Raw genomic sequence first — 13001 nt, forward strand, 5'->3', positions numbered from 1 at the left:
CTTCTCGGCTCGGCAGTTGATGACTTATCCTGCATAAATTAGTTCAGCTTTCCAGTGCTCCGGGGGGCTGGAAAAGGTGGATACAGTCCTAGGAGACTCTTTCCTAGGATTGTATCCACCTTTTCCAGCCCACGGGAGCACCTGAAAGCTGAACTAATTTATGCAGGATAAGCCATCAACTGCCGAGCCGAGAAGTTTGTGACGAATCGAATTTACTGTAAATTCGCTCATCTCTAGTTGCGGACCTTCTAGAAGTTTCTCATCTGCACACAGGATCTTTGTAGCTCAGCCAGAGTGACCATTAAAGGGGTACTCCGCTACTCAGCGCATGCAACAAACTGTTCCGAACGCTGGAGCCGACAGCTCGTGAGGTTATAGCCCCGCATTATGTCACGCCCCTCCCCCCTCAATGCAAGTCTATGGGAGGGGGCGTGACGGCAGTCACGCCCCCTCCCATAGACTTGCATTGAGGGGGTGGGGTGTGACATCATGAGGGGGAGGGGCTATGACATCACGAGCTCCCAGCACTGGCTCCAGCATTCGGAACAGTTTGTTGCAAACGCAGATCAGCGGAATACCCCTTTAAGTTCCCAGTCACCTCTCTTACTAAGGCCCTTCTCCCCTGACCTCCATAATTTTTTAATTATGGAGGTCACTGTGCTGTTTTCAGTGCAGCAGACATTTGTTTTCCAAACCAGATCTGTGCCTCCACACAATCCTGTTTCTGAGCTCTGCAGGCAGTTAGTTCCCCCTCATGTCTTTTTTATTTTTTTTTCTCCTCTGATATGCATTGTCAGCTGTGAGCCATATATAGACAGGGCTGTATAGTGTCACCCCCCCCCCCCCCCACTGATGAGGGTAATGCTAACACCTACTTTTCAGGTTATTCATACATTTTCAGGAGTAACAGAGGAATCGTACAATGTAGATGTCAAAGAAAAAAAGAGGCTCAAGAAGTGAAATGTTATAAGAAAGACAAACATCTCAGGGGAACAGACATACTGGGGGAGATTTATCAAAACCTGTGTAGAGGTTGCCCATAGCAACCAGTTTATTTTTTAAATAGGCCTCTCAAAAAGGAAGAAGTGATCTGATTGGTTGCTATGGGCAACAGCACCGCTCTTCCTCTACACAGGTTTTGATAAATCTCCCCCACTGTGTATGTTAGATGTCTTGAGTTGAAAATGTTGCAATAAGTTTAACCCCTTAAGGACCAGGCCCATTATGACCTTAAAGGGGTAGTCCAGTGGTGAAAAACGTATCCCCTATCCTAAGGATAGGGGATAAGTTTGAGATCGTGGGGGGTCCGACCGCTGGGGCCCCCTGCGATCTCTCTGTACAGGGCACAGGCTCTCCGGCCAGATAGCGGGTGTCAACCTCCGCACGAAGCGGCGGCCGACATGCCCCCTCAATACATCTCTATGGCAGAGCCGGAGATTGCTGAAGGCAGCGCTTCGGCTCTGCCATAGAGTTGTATTGAGGGGGCGTGTCAGCCACCGTTTCGTGCGGAGGTTGACACGCCCCCTTCCCGCGGGCTGTCGGGGCTCCGTACAGGAGATCTCAGAGGGCCCCAGCGCTCGGACCCCCCCGCGATCTGCAACTTATCCCCTATCCTTAAGATAGGGGATAAGTTGTTCACCACTGGACTACTCTAAGGACCGGAGCGTTTTTTGAACATCTGACCACTGTCACTTTAAGCATTAATAACTCTGGGAGGCTTTTACTTATGAATTTGATTACGAGATTGTTTTTTCGAGACATTCTACCTTATAGTGGTAAATTTTCATCGATACTTGCATAATTTCTAGGTCAAATATTCCAAAATTTCATGAAAAAATTGAAAATGTAGCATTTTTATAACTTTGAAGCTCTCTGCTTGTAAGGAAAAAAGACATTCCAAATAAATTATACATTGATTCACAAATACAATATGGCTACTTTATGTTGGCATCATGAAGTTGAGAAGTTTTTACTTTTTGAAGACATTAGAAAGCTTCAAAGTTCAGCAGCAATTTTTCACGTAAATTACAAAATCAAAATTTTTCAGGGACCAGTTCAGTTTTGAAGTGAATTTGAGGGTCTTTATGTTAGAAATCCCCCATAAATGAGCCCAATATGAAAACTGCACCCCTCAAAGTATTCAGAAAGTTTGTTAACCCTTTTTTTTTTTTTAGATGTTTCACAGGAACAGCAGCAAAGTGGGGGAGAAATCTCTAAATCTTATAAGGGGTAATAGCAGAAAAAGCCCCCCAAAATTTGTAACACCATCTCTTCTGAGTATGGAAATACCCCATGTGTGGATGTAAAGTGCTCTGCTGGTGCACTACAAGGCTCAGAAGAGAAGGAGAGCCTTTGGGCTTTTGTAGAGAGGATTTGTTTGGAATGGAAGTCTGGGGCCATGTGCAAAAGCCCCCGTGCTATCGGAACAGTGGACCCACCCACGTGACCCCATTTTGGAAACTACACCCCTCACGGAATGTAATTAGGGGTTCAGTGAGCATTTACACCCCACTAGCATTTGACAGATCTTTGGAACAGTGGGCTGTGCAAATGAAAATTAGAATTTTTCATTTTCACGGACCACTGTTCAAAAAATCTGTCAGACACTTGTGGGGTGTAAATGTTCACTGCACCCCTAGTTACATTACGTGAGGGATGTAGTTCCCGAAATGGGGTCACATGTGGGGGGGGGGTCCACTGTTAGGGTCCATTTTGTCAGGTTTCCATTGCCTTCTGAAAAAAAAAGGTGTCCTGACATATCTGCATGTGATAGAGCTGCTGTTACAATCTTATATGTACTAATGTGAATAGAGGTGTAGGGAGGCACCAAATGCTAGTATGAATCTCAGGGGTTAATATAGAAAGGCAAACGGATGTAGCTCAGCGAGACCAAACATATGAAGAAAAGCCTGGGCGCTGGTGCTAGGATATAAACGAAAAATAGAATAGTATACATTGGGGGACATTTCCTAATCTAGTCTATTCTGGGTATGCTTATAGACCAGCGTATGTGGTCGTCTCCTGTCTATTGTGCTCCTAATTTATCAAACGTCTCACAGCCCTTGATAAATTCTGTGCTCAGACTTCAGGGTCTAGAGCTTAAACTGTATTTAGACCTGCTCCAACATGGTCTGACATTTCAGCGTATTTTGGGCAGATGCGACTTGTCGCACAAAAGTCGCACTTGATAAATTCAGCACCAATGCATTTTCCAATGCATTTCCGTCTAAAATAGACCAGAATGCATCATGTTCTAAAAATCCTCTACAGCAAAAGTCGCAGAAAAGTCGCACATATTTAGACCGACTTTCTGTGCGACAAATTTAGACAGGAAAAAAACAGTCTAAATCCTTTGATAAATCTCCCCCAATGTGTGTAAAGAAGAAATAAAGCATATCCGCACTCACCGCAGGGTTAGGCTGTAAGAGCTCCTATATGGAGTGTCACACTGGACCGTATCTGCAGCTACGGTCCGGTGTGACTCCATATAGGAGCTCCGACAGCCTAACTCTGCGGTGAGTGCGGATATGCTTTATTTCTTCTTTACACACAATCTTATATGTACTGCTGCCGTTCTCAGCTCACAGAGGATTCTCTACACTTCTACATTAATTCCTCCGTCCCCTGTATCGCCCGTCATCAGCCACAAAGCGATCCTCGCTCTGTGCAGCTGAGAAAAGGGGGTGCTATAGGGGAGATCACGGGCGTCCCCAGCAGCAGGACCCCCGTGATCAGACATCTTATCCCCTTTAAATTCTTTATGACCATGAGGGAGCACAAGCCACCATCATTCAGCAATAAAATGTGACATCATTACAGGGGATCTGTCAGCTCTAAATCTCACTCAGATCGTAAGTATTAAAGGGGTTCTCCCCTGGGAAGTTTTATTTTTTATTTTTATTTTCTAATCAACTGGTGCCAGAAAGTTAAACAGATTTGTAAATTACTTCTATTACAAAATTTTAATCCTTCCAGTACTTATCAGATGCTGTATGATCAAAAGGAAGTTCTTTTCTTTTTGAATTTCTTTCCTGTCTGACCAGTGCTCTCTGCTGACACCTCTGTCCATGTCAGGAACCGTCCAGAGCAGGATAGGTTTTCTATGGGGATTTGCTCCTACTCTGGACAGTTCCTGACATGGACAGAGGTGTAAGCAGAGAACACTGGTCAGACTGGAAAGAACTACACAACTTCCTCTGGAGCATACATCATCTGATAAGTACTAGAAGGATTAAGATTTTGTAATAGAAGTAATTTACACACATTTCACAGAAGGTATTTTAAATTGATAATGAATCCAGCATGTCACCCAGTCAGAGGTGAGTGTTATGAGTGATAGGCTCAGAATATGTGTTAGGGTCCCAGCCGTAATGAGGCCACCTCCGCATGGTGGATGGGGGGACATGTTTTGATCAAAAAGTGCGCTGAGAGCCTCCATTTTTTGACCAAGAGTGCTGCTGCAACCTTCTTTTTTTGTATACTCTATTTTCCACAGCAGCGTGCACCCGAGTATTAGGTAGTTGTGCTGGCTATTTTTCTTTTTGTTTTAATTTACAAATCTAACTTACTGGCAATGAAATACAAAAATAGAATATAAACACAAACGAAACGCCAACAGATCACGGCGGGTCCAACCACTGGGGCCCCCTGTGATCTCCTGAATAGGGCCCACGGCTCTTTGTTGAAATTGAGCATCTCAATCCCCGCACAAAGCGGCAGCCGACAAGCCCCCCCAATAAATTGCTATGGCAGAGCCGGAGACTGCAGCTCTCCCATAGAGCTGAATTAAGGGGGCATGTCAGCAGCCGCTTTGTGCAGTGGTCCAACAAGCCCCCTTCGTACGGACTGCTGGGGCCCAGTAGGGGAGATCTCTAAGCCAGTGTTTTCCAACCAGGGTGCCTCTAGGTGCGGCAAATCTACCAGTATATCACAGCCCTTATAGACCCTTGTTTAGATTACTTAAAACAACGAATTTTATTAATATGCATTAAAAGAAACTCTCATGACATATAAGTGTGAAAAACTCCTGATCCAATCAGTTTGTGATTGATGGCTCATGAGTTTTCACACTTATGTCATGACATTTTTTAATGAATATCAATAAAATTAGTTGTTTTAAGTAATCTAAACACGGGTCTATAAGGGCTGTGATATACTTGCCAATTTGACCACTTGAAGTATTTTTGGTGACTGCTGTGATTATATTGCAAATCTACCAGCAAATCCATAGAGCCTTTGGCTGTCCAGGCACGCTGGGAGTTGTAGTTTTGCAACTCCTTGAGGCACCCCGATTGGGAAACACTGGCTTAAGCGCTTCAGTTCCTGCAGCCCCATTTTAAGTCTATGGGGCTGATCTGTCCAGAGAAGCTGAAAAGGGATTGCAGGGAGCTGGGGAGTGAAGCACTTAAGCACAGGCTTCTCCTGGCTCGTTCTACAGATTGGTTGGGGTGTCGGTGCCGAAATAAGAACTTTGGATATGTCAAAAGAATTTAATGGAATCACCAGATGTCACTAGTAAAAGATCGGATACCACATTTCAGTGTTTCCCAGAGTGCCTCCAGCTGTTGCAAAACTGCAACTGCCAACATGCCCAGACAGTTTTGCAAAAGCTGGAGGCATTCTGGTTGGGAAACACTGACATAAGTGATCCTGGGCAGCAGCGGGCTCACTTGTATATATTACTTTCAACAGGATCATACAGGAGTCAAATTACACCTAATATCAGTTTGGCATCTGCAGTTCCATAATAATAAATACGCTTCTATTAGTGAAGATACAATATACGGTGACTCCACAAGCGTTATATAGGGAAGGTCTCCACGTGACTCGATGTATACGGATATACACTGAGATCTCAGTTCCAGTAGGTGATCCTGTCCTCCTCGGGGATGATTTTCCAGTTGGGGGACTTGACGTCCATGGCCAGCCAGTTGAAGTCATCCACCAAATCCCAGTTGTTGCGGCTTTGGTCCAGGCCGGCCAGCTCGTAGTCTTGTTGTATGTCGGGGTAGCTCCAGGTGAAGGGGGCGTACAGGAGGCCGCTGCAGTCCTCTATGATGGCGCGGCTGGTGACGTGCAGGTAGAAGCGGCTGTCGGTGGTGCTGTGGGTGCGGAGCTGTTGGCAGGAGAAGGCGAAGAGGCAGTCGGTGCAGTTGTTGACGAATATGGAGGTGGCCACCGGGCCACATAGTACCTTACACCCGCTTAGGTCCCGGACGTGCAGGGTGGCAGGGCTGCCGGTCAGGGTGACGGTGCAGTCGCGGAGGCGGCTCAGCTGTACGTCTTTCTGCCGGATTTCCTCAGACTTCATAAACAGAACTTGTCCGCTGAGGTCCTGGAGGCCGCATTGGGCTTCGGGCTGGGCCTGGGTCTCCTTGACCTGGGGCGCTGCAGGTGGAGGCTGGATGGTGGACGCCGACCCTACTGGAGCCTCCTTCTTCCGGGCCTTGAAGGCGAATTTCTTCTTGGGCTGGAGCTGCTGCCGCCGGGCGTCCAGGGCGGCCTGTAACCGGGTGATGTGCTCCTGGGCCTGGCGGATGTCATAGGACGGCAGGAACATCATACTATCATTCAGAAGCTTCTGCAGCCGCTGGACCCGCCCGGACACCTCATCCAGAACCTCGGCCCCCAGCCCGGAATCCTCCCCGGACAACACCTCCTCAATGGCGGCTCTCTCCAAGCCGAAGCTGGAGTTGAAGTACCCGCTCTTCTCCTCCTGCACGGCCTGGTTGTCCTTCGCCTGCCGCTTCTTCTCCGTTTCCCGTTGCCTCTCCTCCTCCCTCCGCTGGAGCCTCTCCGGTAACCGGGTCCCTTCCGTCTCCATAGTGACAGCGCAAAGAAAGTGAAAGCTGGGGGGGGCGCGGCTCGATGACGTCACGCGGTCGCTTTACGTTGCCGTGCGCTCTTTCCTCCAGCGCGCTTTTACTCTATGATCAGTGCCGATGACGTCATCGAGCAAGCGACGGGATCCCTAGGGCGCATGCGCGGTGTCCCCACGTGTAACAGGGCACCGACATGGGGAAGAGGAGGAAGCTGCATCCGCAGCAGCGGAGAGAGGAGGATGTCAGCTCCTTGACCAAGAAGCAGAAGAAGCATCTTAAGGATTTCGGGGAGCAGCATCCTTTCTATGACCAGTAAGTGGGAGCTCAGGGTGCAGTGTTGTTAATTTGAAACTAGCTAAAACAAAAAAGTGGCATGATGGGAGTTGTAGGTTTTCAACAGCTGGGTGGCCATAGGTTGGATACTCAGGTCAGTATTTTCAAAACAGTATGCCTCCAGCTGTTGCAAAACTACAACTCCCAGCATGCCCGGACAGCCGCTGGCTGTCCGGGCATGCTGGGAGTTGTAGTTTTGCAACAGCTGGAGGCACACTGGTTAGAAAACTGACCCAGTTTATAAAAGTTTTTGTAATCAGATACAAAGCTTTGTCACCCTAATCTTTGAGAAGAGCCAGTCACATCACCAGGGGCTGCAAAAAGGGTCATGTGACCACAAATTGCGGTGTTGTACCATGCGGATCACGCTGTGTCGTCACTAAGGTAAGTAAATGGGGGTTGCATGGTGACTTGGCAGTAACAAAGAATCCTGCTTGTATTAAAGGACATCTGCAGCGTTATAACACTCAACAGTATAGGGGATAAGTGTTTGATCGCCGGAGTCCGACCTCTGAGACCCCCCGCGAATTCCTGAACAGGGCCCCCGCATTAGCGCTCAGTGTCGACCTAGAGAGGTCGGAGGTACGCCTCCTCCCCATACAGTTCTATGGGAGAGGCGGGGAGGCACGAACGCTGCTTCCCCGCCTCTCCCACAGAATTACATAGCGGAGGCGCGTGTCAACGTCATGCTGTGGCCGGCACGCCTCCTTCGTGGGAGAGCTGTGGCCTCGTGCAGGAGTCCCAGGGGGTTGGACCCCCGCGATCTAACACTTATCCCCTATCTTGTGGATAGGGGATAAGTTGTTTTTCGGCCACAGATGGCCTTTAGAGGAAATCTGTTTATCAGTATCACCTGCGCTAACCTGTCATACAGGCTTGTAGTGCGGTTGATCCGGGCACTGTGATGTCATCTTCGCCGGGAGCTTATCTCAGCCGAACACTGCGTCCGGGTGTACCCAAGAAGTGGTGCATACGCAATACAGGCCGAGCGAGCAGGGAGAGAGATTATGGTCTATGGAGGAGCTAGGCGAAGCCCACCCAGAGAAGATGACGTCACAGTGCCCAGAGCAGGGTTCGTAGCTCTGCCCTTGCCCCAAGCAACTAATTTGCATATACTGACAAAGATGAATTACGGCAGAACGGATTGATGGTTCGGGACGCCGTAAGTATCATTTTGATCAGTATCACCCGCACTACAAGACAGGTTAGAGCGGGTGATACTGATGACAGATTTCCTTTAATTCCTTGTGGCTTCCAGGTCGTGGTCCACGACTTGGAAGCCACAAGGAATTAAAGGAAATCTGTCATCCGTATCACCCGCACTAACCTGTCTTGTTATGACCCCATTTACTTACTATAGGTATTAGGGATGTAAGAAAAAATCGATTTGCGCGATTATCACGATTTTTCATTTGGCGATACTGAATCGATTCAAAATATTTTTTAATCGATCCTTTTAGGGATGTGGAATTTGTATCTCCTGACGCCCAGGACATGCTGCTCCGGGCGCCGGGCAGGTGAATTTTTCCGGCTCGTGCAAGCAGGGCCGGATCTGACGCGGTGTCGCTCTGGGTGTATGGAGCGGGCTCCCGACTCGTGCCTGCTCCATACACTGCGGCCCCCAGCTGATTTCAGTAGCCGGGGGCCGCTGATGCATCACGGCCGCTAATATCCAGCATGCGGCGCTCAGCAGTCTGTATGGAGCGGGCTCCGGACTCCTGCCCGCTCCATACTCTGCAGCCCCCGGCTGTTTTCTGTAGCCGGGGCCGCCTCTAATAGCTAGCATGCGGCTGGCTATTAACCCTTTAGATCACCGCTGTCAAAGCTGACAGCGGTGTCTAAAGGGATCTGTGAATGCTCCCTGGTGGGATAGTGGGGTGGATCCACTGTGGAGGTAGCCGGAGGGCTTACCTCTGCTTCCTGCTGTCCCTTGGCTCTGTCATTGATAGATCCTGGCTGGACTAGGCTCTATCAATGGATCGCAGATCAATGGAGTTCAATAGAACTCTATTAGACTTTTAGGAGGAATCATTAGATTCCTCAGACAGATGAATAAAGTGTATAAATAAAAAAATTTTTTTACAGAATAGAACAATGTCCTAACTGTGGTCAGGCTTGTACTGATCTTATGCATGGCCTTGCTACTTGTCGTCGCACTTTTTTGTTTTGGTCGGACCTTTTCACTTACCTGCGACTTAAATTGGGGATTGCCTTGACTGTCTCTCCCTCATTGTTGTTACTGCACATTCCGGATGAGGGCACTGCGATTACGCTTTTATGTCACCTGTTCATTTTGGTGGGTAAATGATGTCTATTGGCGCATTGGCTAACTTCTACGATGCCCACGACAGATGAGGTGTTCCAAAATTTTGACCCGCTGTCTCCATTTGGACCATATTGACAGAAGTAAGCTAGCGGATAGGAATGCAAAGGCATTTTTCAAAAAGTGGAAAAGGTATATTTCTGTGTTCCTAACGGATGAAGCAATTGTTAAAATTATGAATCCTTTTCAACACACTTAATGGTATCTCCAGAGGTCTATCGCAAGAACTTTGGGTAGACTGACTCTTCCGCAGTAACTGTTAGGATAACGTAGATTGTCTTTCAGCAGATGATAGGTGATGAGAGCTGAAGGTGGGTGACCTGAATTGTCCTGTAATGGTGTTAGCGACTACATCTCTGCTATACCTGAGAAGGAACGAGGGGAGGGGGGGGGGGATTGTTTTGGTGTTGATGGGATACTGTATAATGAGCATTAATGCCGAGATGTTGTATTTTATTTCTTTTGTATTGGAATTACTTTCATGCTGTTTATACAATGTTATTGCCAGGGTGCTGGAACCCTTGGCCTATTGGATTCATATATATGTAAATTGTTTTCTTTTGAAGACTTTAATAAAAACTATATTTAAAAAATAAATAAATAATAATAATAATTTAATAAAAGTGTAAAAAGACATTGTTTTTGAGACATAATCGGGATATATCGTCCCGTAAACAGAATCTGGATATATATCGCGATATATCGTATCATCATATGTGTATTGCCAATACACACCCCTAATAGGTATGAATGGACCCACACAGTGATTGTGATGTTGCAGCCAAAAACACTGTGTAGCTTCGGCTTTAATTCTAGTGGATCAGATTTTGTCTGCGCTCAGGTCCGTTACATTAGCTTTCAACAATGTTTTAAATAGAAAAGAAAATAACCGGAAGTGAACATTCGGGCAAAGTTTTTTCACTGAATTCAATGGTGACAGATTTTAACGGAAGGGTGTTCCATTTGTGTTCTGTTTTGTCAGGATCCATTCATCAGGCATTAATACAATAAAATCTGCTAGCTTTCCACCGCTAGCCCGTCCTTTGCTGAAGTCCTCTTCCTTGTTGTGAGTAGTCAACGTGTCAGACTGCTGCTCAGCTAATCGCTGACCGCAGTGATGTCCAGCCTTGGCCAGTGATTGACTGAGCAGCAGTGTGATGTATTGAGCCCCAGCCCTGGCTTTTTTCCTGGTGCCTGGACTTAGTAGGTCACGCTGCTGCCTATCACTGGACGAGTTGGGACATCACTGTTGTCAGTGATTAGCTGAGGTGCAGTCTGACACGTTGACCACTGGTGCCCACGATGATACTGTAGGATTCCTCAGTATGTACAGGAGCATGGTTCTGTACATTAAGTGGCTTGGAAGTAAGCAGTAATGCTGTATGCATTGGTATTAACACTTACAAGCACATTTGTTGAACCAGACGCTTTGCACCCAGACAATTGAATGTTTACGGGCAAATTTATGGTGAATCTGATGGCTGTTTAAATAAATTTACCCAAACAACTTTCAGGACATAACTTATTAAGGGCAATAATGGGAACATCCAGTTGTTACCATATATACTCGAGTATAAGCCTAGTTTTTTTAGCACGATTTTTCGTGCTGAAAACGCCCCCCTTGGCTTATACTCGAGTGAACTCTCCGCCTGTCAATCCCTTCTCAGTGGTTTTCAACCTGCGGACCTCCAGATGTTGCAAAACTACAGCTCCCAGCATGCCCGGACAGCCATCGGCATGCTGGGAGTTGTAGTTCTGAAACATCTGGAGGTCCGCAGGTTGTAGACCACTGCGGCCTTCGTCATCATCCAGACCCCCCTTTAGTTTTCTACTCGCCTCCCCACGGTGGGAAGGAAGGGTGAACTGGTCTGTGACATCCCTGCGCATGAACGTCCCTGTGCGTCGTCGTCAAGGCGACGTCACTAGTCCGGGGCCGGCCCGGAGTGGAGAAGAGGACATCCCGGTGAAGATGGACAGCCTGGAACGACTCCACCGAATGGTCCCTGCAGCATAGATGGCCCGGACCAGCTCACCCTTCCTTCCCACCGAGGGGAGGTGAGTAGAAAACTAAAGGGGGGTCTGGATGATGATGAAGGCAGCAGTGGTCTTCAACCTGCGGACTTCCAGAGGTTTCAAAACTACAACTCCCAGCGTGCCCGGACAGCCATCGGCTGTCCGGGCATGCTGGGAGTTGTAGTTTTGCAACATCTGGAGGTCCGCAGATGTTGAAGACCACTGATGAAGGGATTAACAGGCGGTGATGATGTATTTCCCACCCTAGGCTTATAGTCGAGTCAATAACTTTTCCTGGGTTTTTGGGTTGAAATTAGGGGTCTCGGCTTATATTCGGGTCGGCTTATACTCGAGTATATACGCTATTTTTTATGCATTTCCAGGTATATCCAAGGCAGAGTTCTGCCTCCCAAAAAAATTTAAAAAAAAAGCCGTTCACAATTATGACTTTATAATTAATAGAAGTGAGATGTCTCAAGATGTTCCTTTGTGCTCCTATTGCTGTTTTGGACATGGAAATCTGTACATTTCTGCATCCAACACAGCAAGTAACAATGCAAAATGCTTCAGGAATTGTGGTTAGAATATAAAGAGACTATATGCAATCATTTATGATATAGAATTTAATTATTATTATTTTTTTGTGGCATTTACATCTTAGTATACATTTGTCTTGTTTATCTTTTTTTTTTCTTTCAGAGTTTCTGATGTACAAGAGAGAACACATCAGGTTGAGCTGGTGAGTAGATGAGATGTCTTATGTATTAGCTTCTCCATATTCAGCCCATGTGACTGCTCCATTGTAAAAAGAAGTAGGAAAGAGAAGTTTGTGTGACTGCAAATTCAGACTACTAGAATTTATTTGTGGTCTGTAGCCATGGAAACGCGTAGATCTTTATAAAGCAGGATACACAAACCACTAATTGCACACTTTAAAAAATAATTAAAAAAAAAATAATTTTACATGCATTAAGATCATAACAATAACTGGTTTTGCAGCCATACTTTAACACCAGTACTGTGCATTTATTTAACTGGTGACTGATAGTTAGCAAAAAGTGCCCTAAGGCTTCTTTCACACTGCCGTTAGCATACAGCAGTGTGATGGCCGTCAGGGGACCCCGGGGAAATAGCGGGAGAAAAAATAGTGCATATGCCGTCTTTTTCTCCCGCTCGTCCCGCCAAAAAATAATTGCGCACGACAGCCCCTATTATAGTAAATGGGAGCAATCAGGACCTGTTGTTGCCCGCTGCTCCCCGTCATGAGAACGGCCGTTAGTCACACAAAAAAAATATACTTTAACGGGCGTTCTCGACGGGGAGCAATGCCAGTGTAAAAGGGGCCTAAGATGCCTCGATCAATTGCAACTGAGACATTAAAGTGGTTAGATAGAGAGGGTGATCACCCCATTGGTACCCCTGTCTTGTAATTGAGGGTCCTGATGGGTTTCCTTTGGCAGTGAAGGGCCTAATGAATGAAGGCTAGTAAGTTGGCCATTTTTTTTATTTTT

At 46.8% G+C, this 13001-nt stretch overlaps 2 protein-coding genes across 2 annotated transcripts in view; one reads left to right on the top strand and one right to left on the bottom strand.

The window, feature by feature from the left end:
• Positions 1-5107: 5107 nt before the first annotated feature.
• Positions 5108-6909, bottom strand: TBCC (tubulin folding cofactor C). The gene has a single exon (XM_056568201.1). It carries the CDS (start codon positions 6821-6823, stop codon positions 5855-5857), a length of 969 nt encoding a protein of 322 aa, XP_056424176.1. The 5' UTR covers positions 6824-6909; the 3' UTR covers positions 5108-5854.
• UTP25 (UTP25 small subunit processome component) overlaps positions 6901-13001 on the top strand; it is a 36066-nt gene continuing 29965 nt past the window's right edge. The window contains exons 1-2 of the mRNA XM_056568200.1: positions 6901-7133; positions 12190-12229. Coding sequence (XP_056424175.1) covers positions 7015-7133; positions 12190-12229 — 159 coding nt within the window. The 5' untranslated portion in view covers positions 6901-7014. The remainder of the gene's footprint in view (positions 7134-12189; positions 12230-13001) is intronic.

The sequence above is a fragment of the Hyla sarda genome, chromosome 3, assembly GCF_029499605.1.
Source record: "Hyla sarda isolate aHylSar1 chromosome 3, aHylSar1.hap1, whole genome shotgun sequence".
NCBI classification, from domain to species: domain Eukaryota; kingdom Metazoa; phylum Chordata; class Amphibia; order Anura; family Hylidae; genus Hyla; species Hyla sarda.